Raw genomic sequence first — 23,831 nt, 5'->3', positions numbered from 1 at the left:
ACATGAAAAATACTTCCACCTCTATTTTCTCTGCTCCAGAAACTATTCTGGTTTTGACAAAACTATGCTGCTTTTCTGGAAACTGTGTCCCATTTCTGTGAAAAAAAGACAGTAATTATTGACAAAGGAGCAAGAAAGTTAACAAGTATCTGCATATTGATACAGGAATTTAGCTCCCAATTTAGCTTTTTCATTACTGAGAAATCCAAAGCTATTGGATATTTAAACATACATAGTATGTACATGTACAAGAACCAAAACAAACAAACAAACAAACAAAAAAAAACACCCAAGGACAACCAAACAAGAAATTTCCTCAATGCTCAACAATGTTGAAACAGAACTACCATTTAAATGATGCAATATTATAAATCCACCAAAAGCAGTGTGGATCTAAACAGACTACTTACTTTTCCAAGTTCTGTAGATGCTCTCTGACTTTCTGTACCAGGCCCATCTTGGTATCGTTGACAACAAAATCATCACAACGATAACTGCAGGGAAAAAAAAAAAAATCAGAATGTGCAAAAATATTCGGTGAAGTACCTTAAACCTAGTTGCTGATAGTCATGCAATTCTATCTGCAGGAAGCATTAAAGTGATGCAGTGAGTGGAGGGAGACAGAGGAGCATGACACCTGATTACCGAGCCTGGTCCTCTCTGAAGCCTACCCAACAACCAGTACAGCCAAAGTCTTATTATGTAGTTTTTTTCTAGTTCAGTTCTCTATTAGACACTTCGTTAAATTAAATTCAATGCTACTGTCTTCCCTTTTAAAACAGGGAACCAAAAGGATTAGTAACCTCTCATCCTAATGTAGAACTCCAGTTCAATAAAAACTAAAAGATACTGTGTAACCAAAAGCAGCATTAGACAAAAAAGGGAGCATTAAGAGACACCCTGACTTGTCACAACTTCCCTTCCCCCACATCCCACAGAGGTGACCTAGTTCTTGAGTAGCATTAATTTGCTCTGTGCATACTCCAAAGCATTAAATTGCAGTTTTAAATTTCTGGCAAACAACTGAACTCTTCCTGTGCGGAGATTAACCTACCTTGGATATATTTAAATTCAGAACCTTAGCCATTGCTCTCCTTTTCCTTTGCCATTGGACTGACTCAAATGTGAAATAACACCCTTATCAGCTCAGGTTACTCCTCTGAACAGATCTGTGCTTTTTTTAAAGTTAATGCAGCTATCTACTTTGGGCACAACTGGAATTTTCAACATTCTTAGCTGCACAAAACTGATGTAGTTCAAAGGCAACAATATTGCTAGTATTAATTCAAACAATGAATTGTGGCACTTGTTCAAGAGGTTAGAGTTGAGAAAGTGATGGCCCTTGCCACCAAAAGATCAATCTGTTCAGGATTTCTGTTGATTTTTGCCTCTGGGAAGAGAATCTTAATGCAGCTCTTGAGATTTCCGAACAGCAGCAGCTACAATTCTAGATGACATAGGTGTCTACAACATAGTTCCTGCTAGCACAAGATTTTTTTAAAAAAAAAAAAAAAAAAAAAAAAAGTAAAGATGCCACACACCCAGTTAGTTTGGGAGGGGAAGGAAGTTTGCAAACTCACTTATTTTTCACCTGTTTTAAATAGACCTATTCAGCTTATTCAGCCACTCGCAACGACCTAATGAAGCAGTCCTGCACTTGCCACCCTCACAGGACAAGACACCTGTCGAGCAGAGGACAACCATGACAGAGGCAGATATGGTGCAGCTGGATGCAGTACAGCCCAACCCCTCCTGGATATCACAAGTGTCCACACTCCTGTGGGCATTCACACATCTGCACTGCTACCCTAGTTGTGTAGCGAGTAAGGTTTACAGACAGGTAATAAAAGCAGATCTAAGTGCAGTGAAAGTCTCTAAGCCAACTTACTGTGGAAAGTAAGAAAAACATACTGAGAAAAGATGATTTAATACATGTTCCCTTTCCCTAAGCATAGCATTAGCCATATTTTTAGTTGCATGTGATAGCTGCATCTTTACATGAAACTGCAAGTTAGCACTTTCCCCACAATGGGAGAGTAAAACCAAATACATCATTAAATGTTCCTTTGTGTCAGGGTCTTTGAAATGCTGGAAAATTGATCTTAAGATTCACTTAAAAGCAAGAAAAGCCTTTGCTATTTTTTTATGGGCATTTTTATAAACCACATCCTCTGCAACACTGAGGATTCAGCACCATTATTTGTGCTACTTCACTGAAAAGCAGAGAATAAGAAGTATGAGAAATAAAACAGCACCAAACTCTTAGATGAAGCAAAAAGCATAGACGGAAGTTCAGACTTTAAGAGTTTAAAATTTGTTAAGCCAATACACCTTAAAGGTAAGATGCTGAGAGAGTACCTCCTATCATTAACATTATCACCAATTAACCACTATATACCTTTTGGTACACAGTAGCTCTACGATGCTTTTAACAGTGGTTGTACAGAACAAATTTTATACTTCAGGCAGGGTCCCTTATATGGATTAGCACTGTATTTTCTTCTCTATATACTTTCTATTTTTAGCATCTCTGCTAACTCCAAGGCCTAGTCTTTTCTGGCCTTCTCTGCTGCTAAAATGGCAGTAAGCCAGTGAATATATGTACTGCTCTGGGGAACATTTAGGCTTATTGCTGGCAGTTTCAGTAGGTTATAGAACTTCATGGTATGCTAAAAAGATTAAGGAATCATACGACAAGAATAATTAAGAAATCCTGAATTTCCTTAGCTGTGCTAACACCTTGCATGACCAAACCATGAATTCAAATTTTATTTTTTTGATAAATCCTATTCACCTTTTTTAATTTCCACTGACAGTACAATGCTAAATTATGGTTTAAGCAGTCCCACTTTCTGATGCTTATGTGCCAGCACAACAACCCTGAGTTTGAAAAGAATCAGCACAAAAGCAATGAGTAAAAAAGATTTTTTTTTTAAAGTCCTTAGCACTTGGTTAGCTATTTTTACATCATCCCTCAATAAAAATGTTAGAGAATGTTAACACAACAATGTCTAAGAGATAACAAAGAGGCCAAGAGGTCAGAAATCTGACCTACAAATTGCATCTGGGATTAAATGAACACGGGAAAGATATTACGCAAATACATAAACAGGGCAGCCTTTCTCCTTCTGCACTAACCAACTGCCTGTGCATTAGAATCAAGAAAACAGATTTACAAGAGTCCTCTTTCAGAAGAAGGATTGTATTTCCGAAAGCAAGCTTCTTATAAATATCATTTTACTTCCTGCACAGAGGAAAGCAATCCCTGGCACAGCAGGAGAAAGCATCATTCAATATCCTGAAGAGAAAAAAGGTCTGTACTCCTTGTACATGTAAATGTAAGCACTTTGTGGATAGTACTTCAGAACGAACTGAAAGACTGATCACCTGCCAAACAGTGGAATTCAGGAATCTGTTTTTCTCTATGTGTAGAGTCTCAAATGTAATTCAGTACAAAGCTTCAGTATTGTACCTGCTATCTCAAAAGTGACTGAAGAATCAAGAAGAGAGTCCTATTCTCATAATAAATAAAAGATTAACATTTATTCAACTTTTCTACTGTGAAGACTGGTCTTTCTGGTAGAGTGGGGAAAAAAAGAGAAGAGGAGGACAGAAGAAAGACTGAAATCCTCTGGAAAGCAATCTCTAATTCCAAACTTAAAGACACAGACATACTTGAGGAATCATTCAAAATGTTATAAGATTCATAAATACTATAAATACTTATGTCTTATCTCAAATGTCAAAAAGTAAATAAAACTCCTCACTGTTCTACTAGAATTGAAATGTTCTCCACTCAAAGCTATTTTGAAGGCCTGATTAAAGGAAAAAACCCAACAACATACCTAGCCTTCCACATTGAAATGCAATTACAGGAAACTGATCTAGTTTCGTTTTACAGTAAGATGGCATGTGAACTAGAAACAATTTAATAAACCATAGTTGTTAGAACAGATACTAAGTATTTCTTCCCCTTAGACTAACAAGAATAACTAAAACAAACCCTGTTCTGTGCTCTCATGACTGAAAGAATGTTTATGGTACAGCCAAAGAAAAAGAAGGGATTAAATGCCTTCTGATTAGTAGAGTGCCCATACAAACCTGTTCTGCGCTTCTTTTATGCGGGCTTAAGAAGAGGGCGGGTTGGAATTCATAGGATGAAACCAAAACAAGAGTTTTCCACTGAACTCTATGCAGTAAACAATATTTTCCAACCTCAAAACATTAAAGCCCGCACTGCAGCAAAGCATCTCCATTATTTTTATAGTAGAAGTAAAATTTAATTAAGTCTTAGGAGTGTATTTTCTTGACTTTCAAATTTTTGAGGCTGCCCGCACTGCCTGCATAAAATATTATTTCTAAATATACGTTCACTTGAGAGTAACAATGTTGCATAAACATAATACTACTAGCATTGTTTACTAGATTTATGTCTACATTGAAAAAAAAGCTAATGAACAAAATTTTAAAATGTAATCTCCCCCAATAGCTAATTATGACTGGAATTCATCCAAATATTTACTTCAACCAGTAAGCATTACTTGGTAACAGTCTCTCTCACACTGACTTACATAAAGAGGCAGAACTCAGTCTGAATGACTACTTTAACCTTATTTACATAAGGTTATTTTCCCTGGGAAATTGAGTGAAAATATCAAACCCCAGTATCTTTTCCTGAGTGTCAGACAGAAAAAATTGAAATAACCAATGAAAGCAAAGAATGTCTGCTTTTAAAATTTGTTCAGCTTCAAGTGAATTATACACAACAGGGACTCCTTAAGGTAAAGCCTTCTACAATTAGTTCCAGTTCATCCATAAGATGACTCAACCTCTACTCCATTTACAGCAGAAGAGATATCACACGCTAAACTACTTCTCATCTGTCCTGCTGCAGGTATGTCGTGAAACACCAGTGAGCTTTTGAAGTGCATGCTTACCTCCTGCTCACAGACATACTTTGTTTCAATAATAAATCCCATGGTACTCTGTTGCAATACCAATACTGGGTTTGGGAAAAGGTCACCTGGATGCTCTGACTTGCTAGCGTAACTCATCAAGCCTTAGCAAGCTCTGGCAGACCAGGCATACTATTTGTTACAGTAAATGACGATATAATCAAGATTTCAAATACCCAGCTAGCATTCCTGATACATTACTACCTGTAAAGTGATCAGAAGACAGATCATACCCACAAAAGAAAAAAAATCTGCAACATCAGAATGCAGTTGTAAACACCACAGACTGGTAAACATGAATTAGCTTCCCACAGCAGCGTCAATGCTGGCAACGTTTGTATACACATTACTGAGAAAAACTGCATGTTTTCTAATAATGTTTTAAACACCGGACCAGGCAAAAGCTTTGGTCACTTAACCAAAACATAAATAGAAGCAAACATACATCACAGACTACTCAAACATCACTTTTTTAATACTTAATACCTGCACAGCATTTGTCATTACTGCACATACAATCTGAATAATTTCTGAGTTACTCCAAACTACCTTTTTTATTATTATTTAAAAAAAAAAAAAAAAAAAAAAAAAAAAAGATGAGACCACTTAACTGTGGCTTGACTTTCAGGAAATAAAAACATTTGTTATAGAAGCATTCCTCATAAAAACAGGATACCCAGCAGATATTTCCCAGATGAAGTATACAAAGATACTCAATTACCTGCACAAAATAAAATCCATCATTGGAGCTGTATATTCAGTGATACTGGGAAACCACCTCACTTTTGCTGAGTAGGAAGAGGATGGAAGATGGCGAATGCATGAAAACATTGCTTCCAGAAAACTTGCAGTCTTTCCTCTCTCAAGCAAGAAGATTCAGAATCTGATATTACCAGTGTAATTGTTAAACCTCCCTAAAAAGTGCCCATTTCTCACTGTAAAGGAACTGCTAGCATGAATTGGCCCAAGCCATTTTCTTTCTCTTGTATATCACTTCTCTAAATTCTGTTATTTATCTTGTCTGACAAATTGATGCCACTTTCAAACAGGATCTGTCACTCTCTCACAAACTCATACAGACTGCACAAAAACGCACACCCAAAGAAGCTTCTCTTTTCAGAGGGAAGAAAACAGAATCAATATTGGAAAAGAAAAAAAAAAAAACCTATACGCTTACCTCAAGATCGCATTTCTTGGGCAGAAACTCAAGTATTACTTTACTTTCAGATCTTCTGACAAATGAAGAACCTGAGAAAGGCTTACTCATCTGATGAAAGGAATAACGAGAACCAAAAAGCAGCTTTGGCAATGTAAAGTCAGGTTCTCAATATACCCCAACCCAAACAGAAGTAACTCCAAACTACATGAATATTATTTCTATCAAAAAGTTTGTACTAAGTCACTGGAAATTAAGGAGTTCAGTCTCAATCAATGCTATAATATACCTACAAAAGCAGAGTGATATTTCATAAACTGTTCTCAAATAGCCATGTCTGGAAATCAAAAACACGTGTAATAAAATGCTTCACAAGAGTTTAAAGTCTGCACCTTTTGCTATGTGAGAAGTTGTCAAATTACAGTGTTTAAATCCTTACCAGTATGTACTGTAACTACTGCAATCCATACACACAGTATGTTGAACTTTCTCTTGTTTTTCTGTTTTCTTATGGTTGGTCATAGGAATCTGTGCATCTTCATAATGTTTTTTTGCATGGCCGTTCACATATCTGAAATGAGTGAAAAACAAAGAGTCTTAGTTTTAAATTATTATTTAATGAACATTCAGTGGAAAAAAAAAAAGGAAAGACATAAAATATATATATTCAGGTATTAAAATAGGCAATTATCTGTGTGAAAATGATGGTAAAGTTTCTTATTTTTTTCCCTTTAACCTTTATTTTTTTTCCCTCCCACATTGCCCAAATTAATCTCTCTCTTCACAACCAGCATTCTGAAGCCCCTTGGATCTGGGACCTCAGACCAATTAGCCCCTTTTTTCACACAGGTGATCTGAAATCATTTCTCCTTCTTTTTCTCCCATGAACTTTTCTTACAGCTCCACTTTTTTTCCATCCCAGCATTCACCACTTTTGTGATTACTTTAACAGTGTGCTGACTCCCATATGAAAGAACATCCATTTTAAGCTCTCCTGTTCTGCAGATTCATTTAGTATTTAAGCATTCTGGAAAGTTCAGGATTTCACAACACACTAGGGCTTGGGTCATATAACTGAACTGGAGTCTAAAATCACCACAGCACTGCTGCTGATGCAGTAAACATTTTCATATCTCAAATTTAAGACATTCTTAGAAATGTAAGCATCTTCAACTAAAAAAAACAAAGAAAAAAAAACATAAAAAAGTGTCACTACAAATGCAAGTTGAAACTTGGCTCAACTCATTAACTCTTGAGGTACACGGCCAGAGCTTGGAGAACCGCACGCTCCCCTCATTTCTGTTGGTTGAACTCAGCCATGTGAATGGTTAGAAACTCTCTCTGCACATGCCCCGCATGAAGCTCTTTGGGTCCTTTCTTGTTTCTCAGTATTCTACCCTTGCTCTCACACACAGGCGTGAACAATTCTGCTAGTGTAGCTGTGCTGGGTAGGGGACTGAAGCAGCGTGGTTACGGACACCGCTGTGCTGGCAGAATCCTGCAACAATTATGTCACAACCTGATGTAGAGAGTTGTGCTTCCAGGAGTTGGGTTTCTGCCTGTCATGCCAATGACAGGCCAAATCTGGATTGGTGGGTTTCCAAAAATTCTCACTGTTTTAATCTTTTCACAGTACAAATCTCTTACAGAATGGAATTTTAACTATAGTTCACAGAATTAGCAATTTTCCAGACACTTTCTGAGCTGACTAATCACATTCACCACTCGCTTTTCTTTTGAAAAGGATGCTGAGTATAATCACTGCACTCCTGCAAGGTAGCAAAGAGGCTTGTTCAATGTAAGCATACAGTGTTATATGAAATCATGGAAGATCAATTTCAGGAAATTCTCAGGCATTCAGGATATACTGGAGTGGACTGCTTCAGAGTCAAGCCACAAAGGAAAAAAAAGATAAAGGCTTCATTAAATAATTTTCACACTAACTCTTTGTACTCACCTTCCACAATGAACACTTGAACACGTCAGACAGACCCATGGACTTTTATTTGACCGGCACACTATAAAAGAAAAAAATCCAAAATCATCATGTGGATTTGCTGCGATGTTACAGTTATGTAACTCATCTTGAGTTCTAGCAACAGCTCTGCTCTGACTCCACCTTGGCAGCACAGTTACATAAAATAGCTGGTCATGTGCATTAACCTATATTAGGGACTACCAGACTAAGGACTTCAGTGCTACTGACACTGAAGCACATTAGCGTGCTTGTGTTTTGGGTTCTCACCGCAGGCTACACAGTTAACTGTTACTTGCCTTGAAAAATTTACGGGTTTTGTTTTTATTAGATCCACATGAGGTCTACTTGGTTTTGAAATATGACAGAAATATCACAAGCAAAAGTTGCAAAAACAGTAGAGAAGTTAAAAATCATTTCAATTTTTTTGTAGTTAGACAGTCCACAGAATGCTGAAAAGTCACAGCACTTGTCTTCTGTCTCATAAAATCTGCTATACAAGAAGCCATTTTAAAGAAAAAAAATGTGAGAAAGCCCAACAATCTGATAAGGAGCAGAAAGAATAAATCACTGTGTAACTCATAATAGTACATACCATTTGCACAATAATTACTCTTATGCTACAGTGCTAGCAAAGGCCTAAGATTTTCTTCTTTCAGTCAAGCACAAGAAGCTGAAAGGTTAAAAATGCAATAAAGCACTATGCTTTGCAATCTGTTCAAAACATCAGAAGATAACATTAAATGGAAGAAAACTGAAGTATAATCTGAACCTAAACATGAATGTTTTTAAGCTAAATAGCTGGGGAAAAGCCAGCAGATACTAGAAAACAAGTTCATGATGATGCATCATACCCGGGTGGGGTCATAAAAACTGGATGTTGTAACTCCTCCCCAAACCCAGTAGCCAAGTCTCTAAAAATCAGATTAGAAACAAAACAATCACAAAAATTAACCCACGTAGGCAAAACAGGCAGCTGACAAAAGCGGGCAACCAGATCAAAATTTACATCAAATCAGCGGGGGGGGGGGAGGGGGAGGGAAGTATGTGCATCTTTACAAACAATAGCAATATTGGAACTACAACTAAATTGACATTGAACTTCTAGAGGAATTCTAAACTAGATCTTATCAGTGAAGGATATGATATAAATAATGCTATGATATGCTCTACTTAGAGCTGGATACCGTAACATTGTTAACTACCATCAGTAACCACAGAATTCACAGTAATGGCATTATACTTTCAAACGGTCCCACTAGGACTATGAGAAAAATAAATGAAATCCTAAGGGCATTTCCGCAAAGCATAGAAAACACTAAAGATAAAAATTGCACTATCCCCAAAATATATGATAATATAAAAATAAGATAAAATATATAGGTACTTTGTTGGGGTTTTTTTTCTTTTTTGTTTTTTGCACATCATGTCTTGGAGCAACTAGCCGAAAGAGTCACAGAGGAAAAGTAACTATCAGAAGCAGTACCAGTCTGTAAAACCAGGGTGAAAAAAGGGACAAGTGAAGGAGATTAAATCCCAGTATATAATCAAATTATTTATATTATTGCTCACTGTGGTAAAGTTTGAGAGGAAAACAGAATTAACCGTGTAGAGTCGTGCCTTAGGGATATCAACTGGAGAAACTGAAGCAAGCACAGGAGCTGTTTCAGGACAAGATCACCAAGATCTAAACTAAGTTTAACTTAGCTAAACTAAGTCAAAAGTTGTAAAGAAACTCAAAAACAGACTGACCAAGCAATGCAGTTTGTAAAGCAGAGTATATATATCAGACAGGTAAGGTCAAAGACTGTCACAGAAAATTAAGCTAACAAAAATGAAATGTTTTTTTTAACAGGTTGACTCCTAATAAAATAGACCATGTAAGATACTTATTTAAAATTTAGAATTTTACTATGTTCACTGGAAAAAAGCACAAGTATTTCTGTATACTGTAAAATGCAACATAAATGTTATTTGAAGTAACCTAAATTATTTAGTAAAGACTCTGGAATTGTTTCCTTAAACTGATGTAGTTACTGATGTAATTTTACTTTAGAAACACATTTTCATGTTGTTTTAGTCTTCTATTGTTTTTTCAGCAATCAGTTTTCCCTTTTCTAAAGTTGACAATTCCCACAATCATGATGATCATCTTACGAAAGACACAGGAGAGCCTGGTAGTTTTGCCTTACATTTCAATTTAGAAAAGTTCAAGAAATTTAATTTGATCAAAAACCTCCACGATTTTTACATTAGCAAACAGAGGAGAAAAGACAACGAAAGATGAGAAGTGGCCATTTTCAATTAAAAATGGATCACAAGTCTAATTTGATACAATTTTATTTCCCTGAACTATACAAACTAAAAGATAAAAACATCACCAAAAGGAACAGAAGCCAAAAGCATTCATACATCTAAACACAGATGCGATATCTAATAGTTGCTTAAGTGCTGTGTGAACAAACTACCATTATCCTACATTTTTGCTGCTGGAAACATGAAACAGTCTTGCTGGCTTTAAAATTCTGGCAGAAACCTAACATTTTTAAGTAACATTTTTGATTTCACTACATTATCATCTGATTTCACTACATTATCATCTGTGGATAGACTTCTCTCAATCAATCCATCAGTTAGGAACAACACATTGCGTCCTAATTCATTATCCTCCACTATATACCAGATAATTAGAATCTCACATTCAGGTTTTTTAAACACTAGCACTGTTTGGTTACTACGCGTGTCCCGAGTTAAACTACGTTGAAGTGGTTCTCCTTCTCCCATGTTTGTATCATGTTTTAAGTGTTCTGCACAAACTCAGCAAACTAGTCCAACTCTGCACAATCACAAATAAAATTTTCCATCTTTCTCATCAGAGAATAGTAAAAGATGGCTTATTTGTTTTCTTTAACTTTTAGGAAGAACTTTGTTCCCATTGCATCACATCAGAACTGTGTAGTTTATCTTCTGCACAAACATCTCCTCCCACAAAGTAGTCAATGTAAGTGACTCCCACTAAAGATTAACCACAAAGGCCAGTACTAAATTTGTGACCTAGAGTTGCTCTGTTCTGAGACACTTTTTTTTTTCCCCCTTCCTCCCAAGGTTCCTGAAGATTACATTCTGTATTTCACTGAGGCTGGCTCAGGAGACGCATGCATTAAAGCTCGGCCTTCTAGGTCTTCCTCCATCCAGGTCTTGAAGCAGTTTCAGTCTGTTACTTACTATTAATAATTAAACTAGACCTGGAGCCTCAAGCATTGGTCAGGACCTTAATGAGACAGGCACCGTGAAATATGCTGCAAAGAGACAGCCACTGCTCTGAGCTGCTTACAGTCTAAATTACAGATAGACACTTTCGCTTAAGCTGTCAGGAAAACGCAGGTTATTGCTTTCAGATGTAGTACAGACATGAAGACATTAGACTTAAGAATTGATCAGGAAAAGAGACACAGGTCTGTGGCAAATCCCTTCTCAATTCCAAGCACGTTATGCAGCCCCAGCCACCGGCCTTTAACACAGGTTTCACTGTTCCAGATTCTCAGCTCAGATAATCACAAGGAAAAACCCTCAAACCCATTCGTACAGGTACTATGTCTGAGCTTCCCTCAATAATTAGTATTCCAATTCAGATTCAGGGGTGCTTTTTTCCTTGTAGTGCTGTTTAAAGAATGGAGGGAGGGTATTACATTAGTCCCCCCCCAAATCTAGAATAAAATTATAATTAACAATCTTAAAACTTTCTAACAACATATTAAAAAAACCTTAATGTTTATTATTGCTTATTCAGTATACAAACTAAGGAATGCCGGCTGCTTTCTCAACTTGAACTAAAGTAGCTATTGCAACAGTCACCAACCGGCCCAGTCCACTGTATTTTTAGAGTAGCCTCAAGCAGTTGGGCAAAGATTATATTAATGTCTCAGAAAAAGAAAACAAACCTACAGTGCCACTATGCTGTCTGAAACAGTGAGTCATTTGCCATTTTACATCAGTATCAGCTTACTCAGAGGCGTAGAATCCGTATTATTTAACCATGCAGTAGGAAGGGGAAGTACCACCCTTTATAGTATGATCTCTGTAAGTGAAATCTGAACACTCATTTGTTCTACAGCCTGCAAAGCCCTCTGTAAATGAAGCAGAGGAGTATCAATCCATCCCCTAGAGAGCAAACAGTCACCCAGCGTATGTACAGACTCACGCGTAGCAACGGGAGCATTCAGAGAGCTCCCTCCCTCCTGAGTTTCCACTTTCTATAGTTCATCCTGAAAAATAACATTCATCAAGTTATGTAAAGGAGAATGACTAAGATAACCTTGCACGCTCCCCACAGGGCCCCCACCCCAGCCTACCCTCACGATCACTCAAACAAGCCCTTCTGCATCTCGACTTTTTCTTCCTTTATTGAAAGCAGACTCCAAGCACAGCCTGGTGAGGCAAGAACACCCTTGGCAAGCACTGAACTCCTCACAAAACAAAGCCGCACATTTCCACCGTAGGAAAGTTACAACTATGTAAAGTATATAAACAACCCATGAAACTAATGGTTTTGTTTAAATAGCACACTACACAATTTAAAAACTGGCAAAAGAAAAAAGAAGCAGGAAGAGGAGGAGACAAACAGGAAGCAGCTTTTGCAAGGCAGCCAAGTTGAGAAACCTGCAAGACGCAGAGTCCAGCGGAGAACCGGGCAGAGGGGGTTCCTGGGACCCCTCACATTGGGTGCTTGGCCAGTCGCAGGAGCAGAAATGGCCTGAGGCCACCGCTACCGCCGATCTGTGTTTGCATCCGAGTTTTAAAACAGTCCTTTATTACACTGCTAAGGAAAAGGCCACAAAGTATCGGCACAGTAACAGCAACACTTTGGTGCGCCTGTTAAAAAGCACACGGAAGGGAAACAAGATTAGGGTCGGGTCATTAAGCTATCTCCAACGCTTTCCACATCCCTTACAAAATAACCTGGACTTTGTCCTCAAAGCAACTCTACCAGCACTATCATCTTATGTGTAAAATTACATGGTTAAATTACACAAGCATAATGATCCATGCAGAAGCATCTTTGGGCTAAGTAACCCTTTTTTCAGTTCAGTTTATGTTGACATAGCAGGTCAGCTATACTGACATATGCTAAACTGGAAAAGGTTAGCTGTTACTTCAGTAGGCATCTAAAAAAGGAGCAGTATTTATATAGCTGTGGCTGCACTCATACAGTGACATCACACCAAGCAAAATGGTTCCAAAAAAGGGGGAAAAAAAAGCACTTACTGACAAATAGGTATATGACATAAATATATATTGAAAACTACATGGCAAAAATATAGTTGTAACCTCATATTGCCTTGCAATCCTTCACTGCTCTGTTTTACTAATACTTGGTAGCAAGGCAACGTTATTCTATGTTCCACTCCAAAAAAGAAGCTGAAAAATATTGGGGGGGACGGGATCTCCATTCATTCAGGATGTGAATGCCTCAGGTTTAATTCCCTCTTTGGGCAGCAGGAATTCAGACTTGCACCTTCCACCCCGAGGGACTTCCCCTCCAGACTGTTCCTAAGGGCCAGCGGACGACTGTCGATTCTTTCTGTTAAAGATGACGCTTGGCATGGAATAATTAGCAATTCCTTTGACCAGTGGGACAAACCAAGAGAGGCTATGACTCTCCTCAAGGCTAGCGTTTACAGCTTTTACTCAGGTCCCAGTCTCGGGCAGCAAAGAGCAGCCATGTGCTGTATATTTAAAAACTATCAGATAAAACATTCTGTCACGAGAACCAAGACTGGAACCCAGGATTCTCCACCTACCAATGAACTGTCTAACAGCCACATTACAGGGCCACGTGCATCCTTGCTCCCCAGCCCACGAACCCTGCTGTGATACAGCACACACAGTACAACAGCTTCTCAGGGCAGAAAACAGGAGTGCAAACCACCATCACAGAACATCAGTCAACATGGAGGTCCCTCTGGATATGCCAAGGGCCAGACATTTTGGCTTATTAGTAGGATCCTTATTAGTAGGATCAAAGGTGCCTATGAGACATAGTGCGTTTTTCAAGGTTAGGCAGGATTTTTATAGGCAGCATATAAAAATCCATAACAGGTAACGTAAGCTACTTATGATTAATATTTATTAATACAGATTATCCTGTTACCCATTTTTCCAGCTTTGCACTCTTTAAAAGGAATATGTACTCACCAGATGCATGCATGTGAGCTCTGCTACCAGACCCTGCTGTCTGTTGTATACATGAGGAGTCAGTGATAATTGAAATAAGCATCTCGCATATACAAGTTGGTAAAACTGTAAGATAGGCATTAACATGCATAGAAGTTCACTGAGTCATGAAAAATGCTAATTATTTTACAATCTAAGGGTAGGTTCCAGAACTTAAATACTGAGCTAAATGATTAACTTGGGGCGGGGGGGGGGGGGGGGGGGGAAATGTTAAACTGTATGCATATCTGTTAAGAGTATCTGCTCTGAATTTTAAAATTTAAGCGCTAGTCAACTCCAGATGAGAAACTGTTATGAATACCAAGTGACTGAAAAAGGAAGAAAATGTTACGAGAATATTTTTAAGCTTCTGAGTAGGAATTTAGCTAAAGACCCATTCCAGACAATGAGAATGCAGGGGCAAGTCAAACATTATAGGCTTTGAAAATGAGAGTCATGGAGTCATGTTCCAGACCTTACTACGAGATTGCTATTTCAATGTTTAGGTTTTAGAAAGTATTTCTAAAATTTCATTTGCAATCAAATGAAAGTATTCCATTTGCAATCAAATTTCATATACAGCTCTTCTTTCTATCCCACTCTCACCCCCACTACAAGAAGTTCACAAATGAATTCAACTTGTTTTGAACTAGCTGATACTAGCCTCTTAAAAATATATTTTCTTTAGCAATCATTTACAGAAGTTTCATTTGTTGCCTATTTTAGAAAATAGCATTCCAGTCAAAGTGAAACTAGACAAAAAGGGAAATGATTTTTAATTAGACTATTTAAAATGTTGTGCTTTTATATCAGCTAACTTCCATATACTGAAGGAAAACATAAGAAAAAATAAAAAAAATAAATATTATAAAAGGCAAGAAAATTTACAAGGAAGCAAATTTCCTGATAGGCATTATTAACAACAGAAAAAAAATTGGACCACTCTTTCGGTGCTGCATACCCTTCTATGAGATACATAATGAATAGAAGTCACGACAGTATCAAGCCTTAGCCTGACTGAAATAACATCCAAATGTAAGAAAATACAAATAGATTCCAAAGTCAAAAAAAACCCTATACTTGACTTAAAGCTGGGGCAGTGGGGGGGGTAGAATTACTTCTGTCAACATCTTTCAAAGCCAGAATGATTAAGCTCTTGGTGAGAAAGTAAAATAATCCAAGTCATTTTTCTGATAGTCTGTGAACTTTTGAAATCAATCAACATTTGTGCTCATGCATAATGATACTTAAGTGGTATTTCCTGCTCTTTGTCACTAAACAAAAGCGTTGCTCAGTCTCCTACAGGATCTTTCACAAATGGTTACAGTCAACCACTTCACTACAACGGAAAACCATATTTAAGTCAGAAATACTAAACAACACCTGAATAAGAATGTAAAAGTAACACACGGGTAAGCAATTTTCCATAGAACAAATAAGATCACTGAAGTTCTCAAACACATCTGATGCTGATGAACGTTCCTCAGAGAGCAATGTGATCAGCTGCATCTGCGTGTAATTCCCCTCCCAAGCCACACGTAACCCCGCTGGCTCGCAGTCCCGGATGCTGAGCATGCAGTCAGAATTTCACACTGGAAAACTTGGAAGTTGAAAAACGCACACTTTGTATCTGCCTAGATTCTTAATGCTGTACTGGAAAAGCAGACAGGTAGGTAGGAAAGCTTCTTTCAATCAGTGTAAACAGGAACTGATGTTCCTGAGGAAGTGGTTAAACAAACTCATAAAATTTAAAAAAAGAAAAAAAATAAAAGAAAGGAGAGAGAGAGAGAGCAAGAGCGAGAAAAAGCAGCAAGCTCAGAGGTAGCAGCAAGACAACACAGAGCATGTCATGCTTCTGTTATGCTAAAAGGTCACTAACTCCTAACCACATCCATTGATACTTTCCCAACAAAAAAGGACAAGGTGAGCCCTCACTCTGCAGTGGTACCATAATTTTAGGTAAGTTACTCTTTTTACCTGGTAAGATAGCACCCCAAATAAACTTGAAGTCAAAAAGTGTCAGTTGTTGATTTTCCTGCATATTCAACATAAAGTCACAGCCGAGCCAAGAGTAACAGTGAGAAAATATGTGATATACATTAAAAAAAAAAAAAGTGGTAAGTTTATTTCACAGAATAGTATCAGCAAATTAGATTTTTTTAAAAAAAAAATTACCTTCACTTCTCCTTTACACTCTAAAAACAAATTTTAGTGATTGGCTGACTAATTTGCTGACTAATTAGTATCCACATTGAAATACACATATTAAATGCACACATTTATATATTTTTTCAACTGAGGGTTAAAAAAAGAAAAAAAAAATCATGGCTATCCCAAGAAAATAAACCTGTAGATCAACATGGACAAGCAAACACTCATCTGGAGATAGAATCCTAAATGATTTATATTGGACTCAGCTTGAAAGCCAGTATCTGCCTCTTTAGTTTCAGTGAAACCCCCTCCCCCAAGCTTGATAGCATTATCTTGCTTTGAAGTGAAAAAGGTGTCTACTTGCAGTAGTTGGGGGGGGGAGGGAGGGATATCTGGGTTTCAGAAAAATCACCTTATTTAGCTAAGCTGCCTGTAGGTATTGTGATTAGATTCAAACAGGCAATAAAATCTCTCAAATCACATTTACAAGATCCAAAATTAAATAGACATTCCAAAAGGAGAAAAAAATACAGATTGTTTTGACACACCAGTGAAGACTGCTGAATGGCAAGTGTATTCACCATGCCATCTACAGTTTAAAAAACCCTCTATAAGACAGGAAATGAATAGACATAAAATCTTACCTGCCTCCATAACAAGGACACCATAAAGCAATGAATATTTTATCTGATACGAACATAATTCACCCTGTGATAAAAACTATTTCCTCCAATAATCTCAAAATAAAAACCAGAAAAACTCTTGACTAGTTCTCAGATCTAAATTTTTGAGGAAGTTGCACTTTCCAACCTCCAAAGATTACTGTAATTATGTGCTGCCTGTAAGAACTCTTTAACAGATAACAAACAGGCTTGTTAAAAACAAAAGACAAAGTAATGTATTAACAATTTATTAAATAAAAGGAGTAGCACTAACCAAATTTTAAATGGCTCAAAGCTTTGTTTCATTCCAAAAATGGGGTCTGAAGCTTTCCCCTCTACGAACCTCAGACACAGATGAAAAAAATTAGCTAATTTGGCTCTGCTGGCCTCAGTACCTTACAACCAAGTACCTATTCCCCCCCCCCTCTCCCCCCCCCCAAAAAAAAAAAAAAAAGGACTAAGAGCAATGCACTGAACTTTGGTTTTACCACATCTGTATATTGAAGGGCTTGAGAAAGGCAGGTGAAAATTATTATCCTGATTAGTTAAGCCAGCTGTAATGAGATTTCAACTAAATCTGTATCAGAGTCACTGCGTGCTAGTGGATAACTTAAGAGTCTGCCGTGCACACTGAAGTTCTCTACATGTCTGCGTGCCTCAGATATCTTGCTTCCACAATGCCTCAGACTGTCCTGTCTCCTTACCACATGGTGTGTTTTGAAGAGTCGTTTCAAACCACTGTTTCTTTTCATTAGATTACGAAAAAGCTTTTAGCTTTTCATAGTTAACTTGGATCAGTTGGCAGTAAAACGTATCCTTTGTCATCTTTTGCTCTTCAGAATCACCATGAATATTCAGATTTAGTTTCTAAACAAAGTCAATGTATTAAACGTTTCACTACTTTCTTCTAAAGGTCTCTTCCCTTAGCTTATGTTCAAGTTTTGTGATGGAGTGTGATTTTTTTTGAGTAGAGAAAGTATAAACGAATTTTTCAAAGGAATACCTAGAAAATTTTGTCATCTAGTCACAGTTTATTGACTCATATTTTCTTAAATGATGTAAAGTATTTGAAAACCACCAGTCATCTGATTTTCCTTTCAATCACAAGAAAAATCTAGTTTACGAGACTGAAAGAGAGACCCCCTACCCCACCACAGTAAGTGTGCATCTTCTAATGCCAGTCAGTTCCAAAGCACTATTCTCTGTCTATCACCCAGGCTGAAATACCTCTTGCCAACATGGTTAGTTCATACATCATAACAGATTCAAATGGAAAAATAAATGTTAACAGCTTTAATGAAAACAAGACTAGGTCTCAAACAAAACAAATTGAACAGACTTTACTTAAAAAAACAGCTAGAGAATGAGTTTAAGGAGATATAACAACCTATAAAGTCTGAAGAGTATTAACTAGCATTCCTGCATTGCAATAACCCAGAGCAACAGATGAAAGACTACTCTACTCTTAAATTTAATTTATGTGACTGAACAAAAGAGGTAAATTTTATACATTCATTTTCTCCTTTCATTTCAGAATAAATATGGTAATTACTAGGCAAAATCAGTTTTCCAGATAAAGGGTAGGAAACAACACTCGAACATAGAAACCATTACACCCATACAGTGTTGGCATGCTTACCCTGATCCTACATGCAGCTGACTGAAAGGTCCTCACAGTAAGCAGGTCCTAGCTACCTCTCTCCAGTTTCACTGAGGTCTCTCTCCTTCTCCCATATTATGGTAAGGAATGAAAGAAGAGAGGAAATGAGCACCTCTGGTAATAAAAGGGAACAAGCAAGAGGAGGGACAAATACTCATGGAGATGGAAAAAAAAAAGACTAATGAGCTGAGATGAAAAAGGAAGCTGAGAAAGTTAAAGTCTGTGTACCTCTGCATTTACAGAATATTTGTTTTGGCACCAATTGCAACAGCCCAACACTACAGTGCCAAAAAGTACAGCACAGCAGAATGCTGTTACCTACCCGAATGAACAGAGAACAGTGCAACTCATTTATCTGAGGGGAGCGAAACCAGGAAAACCCAGTCTCACCCAATGCAGTCAATATTCTTGAAAGTTCTCCCACTTCAGCCCAAAATATTTGCACTCACATATAAACAAAGCATTCGGTGATATTTCGGGTGATTCTGAACTAACAATGCCATTTTGTAAATTACTTTAAACACAGGAAAAAAAAGGTCACAATTCAGCATGCAGATTTCTACCATGATCATTGTTTGCTAGGCCTCAAACAGCTTCCTGGTGCTCACTCTCCTCTGTACTTTTAACAGACCCAGAGTCATTTGTAAACACCACAAGGTATGTTTCTGACCAACTGTGACATTAGAGCTCTTAATCAACAGAAGTTAGAATGGAAGAAACAGATACCAGGCAAATATATTTAGCTTTTGCAGAAAATACCACTCTGCAGCCAAAATAGCTCTTCAATACCTAACAAAACTACATTATTTAAGAAAAATATATATATATTTAACTGGCATTGATCTGAAACACAGAAGTATAAAGTACAATATTCAGGAGTACAGTAAGTATACTAAGTATAGCATTCAGGAGTACAATTTCCTTTAAAAAAAATCTCCATTTCAGCAGACATGGTCCTATCAGTGTGCATTTCTTCTTTAAAAAAAAACAAAAAAAAACCCCTTGAAATTCTGCATCAAACAATCAATGAATTCACCTCAACCACGCAGAAAAAAGGTTGGCAAAACTCTTCAGACTTGCACAGGTGTGCGTAGAAGATTGCAATCTTATTTAGGCAAGGCATAGCTCCCTGTGGTTTCATGAGTCTATGAAAAGTTGTTGGGAAATACCCCATCTGAGTTGTTCCAGAGTACTTTTCATAATTACGTGATTTGCACAACAGTGCCGAAGGTGTGGCACATCATACAAACTCAACTGATTCAGGCTGCGACACTTTGCAGTCTTGCCAATGCTTCCAGCTATTCTTCTTCCAACTTCAGCAGAAGTTAAAAAAATTAAAGCATATGGAACCACTGCACTCTAATTGGGAGTAGCAGACATCTGCATGTAGTATTTCACATGACGCCGCTGATTAAAAGGAATTTTCAGTTTCTGTACAATTTCTGCTTCAAACATTCATCTCCTCTTAAACGTCCAATTACAATAGCAATAACAAAAAAATCTGGATCCCACATAGCTATTCTGTGCTCTTTTTGACAGCTTTTAAGCTCCTCAGATCAAATGTATGCTGCTTTTTGCATCATTTACTGTACAAAGCACACTTGACAGGATTAAACACTCTGGGAAAAGCATGCCATCCTCTAAACAGAAGTGCTTAAACTCTCAGGCGTCCAAAGTATACGTTAGCAACACAGCAGGAGTTCTAGAAGCACCTCAAAATGAACATACACCACTACTCTTCAATTTGGAACCCACATGTTCATATTTGATCAATCATTTGACATCAGTGCTTCCTCTTATTGCTCTTTAGAGTCTTCCTTCATTACACAACCTCCATAAAATTTCTAGTATCTTTAAGGGAAATTTAAGGCAAGAGAGCAATTTGGGTTGATGCACAAGCTCCTCTAATCAAATCTTTAACTTCTGTAAAGCTAGTTTTCGAAGATTAGTGTCAAATACAACACACTTGTATTCCACAGTGCGACACATCTCCCGGAAGTATTCCACAGTGCCTCCGTGTTACCTTATGAAGCCGCTGTTGCAATCAAGAGAGGTTTGGGGGCGGGGAGAGGAGAGGGAAAAGCACTTAATATGCATCACTCAGTCAGCATGACACTTCCAGGCCCTCAAATCACAGATACCCAAGCTAATGACAAAAATAGCCACTGGCAGCTTGAAGGAAGAGCTCACTCTCTGCCAGTGTTTGGTTATCGCTGGCAGATCACGTGGCAGCCAGAACACTTCCTGTATCAGTATCTTCACTTTTTCTCCTTTTCTGGAAAGGTCAGCTCTAACCCTGAACGGGACAAACTACAAATTCAGAGTCATTTTAAGAAAACTTGAGAGATGACAAATAGCTTATAATTATATATTGCAAAAACTTACTTCCTAAATATCTTCCCTTCAACTTGGGCAACAACAACAGCTAAAAGAAACTAAGACGACAACACCTTAGAAAGCAGCATCCAAATCAACAGGAAATGCATGTAGTGTTGTCAGTGTATTAACTAACATATGTCCTTTTCTTTGTTTAATTGCGTAATACCAATTTGCAGCAAAAACAAAGAGTAAGAAATGGTACGTTTTGTGAGTCAAGAGAAATACATATTACATACTTTTTTTTTAAAAAAAAAATACCCTCACTAAAATAAGCACAGACAACAAAAAGATAGTAAACTATATAGCATTATGGAGCTAATCTAACAATCACGTATTAGTAGCTGTAACTAAGAAGGGAGATGCTATGTTTTATTAGACTGATATGAGTGCAAAACTCATTTGTAAAACGTTGAGAAAAAATTTCATTTGCTTTTAATTGCCAACAGCCTCCTGTCCATTCACCGGAATGCTTTAAAATTCCACATACCTATGTACCTACATTTATCTTAATCAGCTGTTAATAATTGAATATTTATCTATACGAATACTTGTGTGATCTCCTATCATAATTTTAATAAAAACAGTAGCAAAAGTCTCCCAGACAGGGCATCACTATTAATCTATTCAGTTCCTCAAAGAGTCTGACTCTTTCTTCGTGCCTCCCAACTGCAGTAAATCAGCTGAACACCCAGCAACTGTCTCGCCCTGCAAGTGCTGCACTGGGAGAAACGCCACTGACTGACAAAGGAAAATTCATTGCAATGCTGATCTTTCTGTAGAGGCCGAGCAGCCCCCCCCCCCCCCCCCGCCTTGTTTAAAAGGTTTTTTTGCAACATTAAGACTCTGATACTTTCTAGTAAACCGACTAATTTTTGGAGCTGAAGAATTAGGTTAGTACTTGAGCATGTATTTTCAGTTTTGGCAATTTTATCTTTCTAAAGTTCTCTGAAGGGTGGTTCCCCACTGCCGAACGTCTCTGGTTGACAACTCTGCTCACCCTAGATACCCTGGAGATAACAGATGGGCCCACAGAGTTACACTTCTTGTCACGAGTTTTCTTCAGCAAAGAAACATATTAGGGGGAAGAAAAAAAGAGAAAGAAAGAAGAGACAGCCAAGTTTTCCCGTGTTGCCTCCTCCTCTCCCGTCACTCCTGCACACCACCCCGCTGCGAAGCGTACTGCCTCCAACAGCAGAAGCGCTGCAGAGTAAAATAACTGGTTTGGCCGCAGGAAGCCGCAGCGCTACCGCACCTTGGCTCCGGGGAGCTGCCGTCGGGGCACAGCTCGAGCAGGCTGCAGCCTTCCCACACTAAAGCATCACCGGGAGACAAAGGACACCAGCGTTCCCCTTTTGAAAAATAAATAAGGGGGAGGGGGCGGGCAGGGCCCTTCCCCGCGCCGCGGCAGCGCGCAGCGGCCCCGGCCGCGGCCGGTCAGTGCGCGCAGCCCCGCGCTGCCCACGCGGGCCCGGGGGGCCCGAGGCTGCCGGCGGCGCTGGGTCGGCGGCGGCCCCGGCCGCGCTCCCGGCTCCGTGCGGCGCCCGCGGGGGATACAAAGGCGCGGGGGCGCCCCGCGAACAAAGGGGCTGCGCGGCCGCGGCGGCTCCGCGGGCCGCGGCGGCGAACAAAGGGGCGGCGGGGCCGGGGCCGGCGGGGCCGGCGGGCCGCGGCGGCGCTGCCTAGGCCGCGGCGGCGCACTCACCGCTGCAGCACCAGGAGGAGGGCGAGCCCTGCGGGAACTTGGCCGAGTCGGGGGCGATGCAGACGCTGGAGCCGAGGTGCGGGCACTCCATGGCGGCGGGGCCGGGCCGGGCCGGGCGGGCGGGCGGGCGGCTCCTCGCGGCGCTACAGCAGCGGCGCCCCGCGCGCAACAGCCATCTTAGGGCCAACGGCGGGATCCGCGCGCCGGGCTTTGCGGGCAGCCGCCCTCCCGTCCGCGCCCACGCGGCTCCCGCACCCCCTCCTCCTTCCGCCCGCTGGGCCTTCCGAGGAGCCGCCTTCCCGTCCGCGGATCCTCCCGCCGCGCTTTCCGCGCGCCGCTGCCGCCGGCTTCCCGTCCGGGCGAGGCGGCGCGGCCGCGTGCCGCGCCTTGCGGGCGGCCGCGCCTGCCGTCACGCGCCGCGGGGCGGCCCAACCGCCCGCTGCCGCGACCCGTCCCCGCCCTGCCGCGGGCAGGGGCGGCGCCTTCCCGTCCGCGCGGGTCGGGGGTCCGCGCGCCGGGCGTTGCCTGCGGCCTCGCCGCGGAGCGGAGCGGAGCCGCGCGGCGCGGCGGTTGGGGGCGGCTCGCGCGCGCCTTCTCCACGCAGCCGGCGGGTGGAATTACCGCGAGCGGGAAACCCCCCTTGCTCGCTCTTTATTTGTAATTCCCCCTCTGCGTAGCAGCACGTCTTGGCCCTCGCGCAGCGGTATTTTGCAACTAGAGTTTAACCAAAATAGTCCGTTCTGACCTCACTGCGGGGGTTATGTTACCAGTACGTTCGGTCTTTCAGGAGTAAGGAACTGATCAACAAGGATTAAATAAACACGTTTATAATGATCGACTTTCATTTCACCACTCCCAGTATTTTTTTTTTTTTTTTTTTTTTGCCTTTTTTTCCCCTTTGAGTTAACACTCTGGAAGGGGAAACCGGCTCCTTCCGCCCGCAAGCCTGCCCGGGGCCCGCCCGGGAGGCGCGGGGCT

General features: G+C 39.8%; 1 protein-coding gene across 1 annotated transcript in view; it reads right to left on the bottom strand.

Moving 5' to 3' along the window:
- The window catches only part of USP3 (ubiquitin specific peptidase 3), a 41,774-nt gene extending 18,550 nt beyond the window's left edge, over positions 1 to 23,224 (bottom strand). The window contains exons 1-4 of the mRNA XM_062583918.1: positions 22,854 to 23,224; positions 8,069 to 8,129; positions 6,551 to 6,682; positions 411 to 494 (exon numbers count right to left, since the gene is read on the bottom strand). Coding sequence (XP_062439902.1) covers positions 411 to 494; positions 6,551 to 6,682; positions 8,069 to 8,129; positions 22,854 to 22,944 — 368 coding nt within the window. The 5' untranslated portion in view covers positions 22,945 to 23,224. The remainder of the gene's footprint in view (positions 1 to 410; positions 495 to 6,550; positions 6,683 to 8,068; positions 8,130 to 22,853) is intronic.
- Positions 23,225 to 23,831: the final 607 nt, after the last annotated feature.

The sequence above is a fragment of the Rhea pennata genome, chromosome 10 (genome assembly GCF_028389875.1).
Source record: "Rhea pennata isolate bPtePen1 chromosome 10, bPtePen1.pri, whole genome shotgun sequence".
Lineage (NCBI taxonomy): Eukaryota > Metazoa > Chordata > Aves > Rheiformes > Rheidae > Rhea > Rhea pennata.
This window is presented reverse-complemented; position numbering and strand designations above follow the sequence as displayed.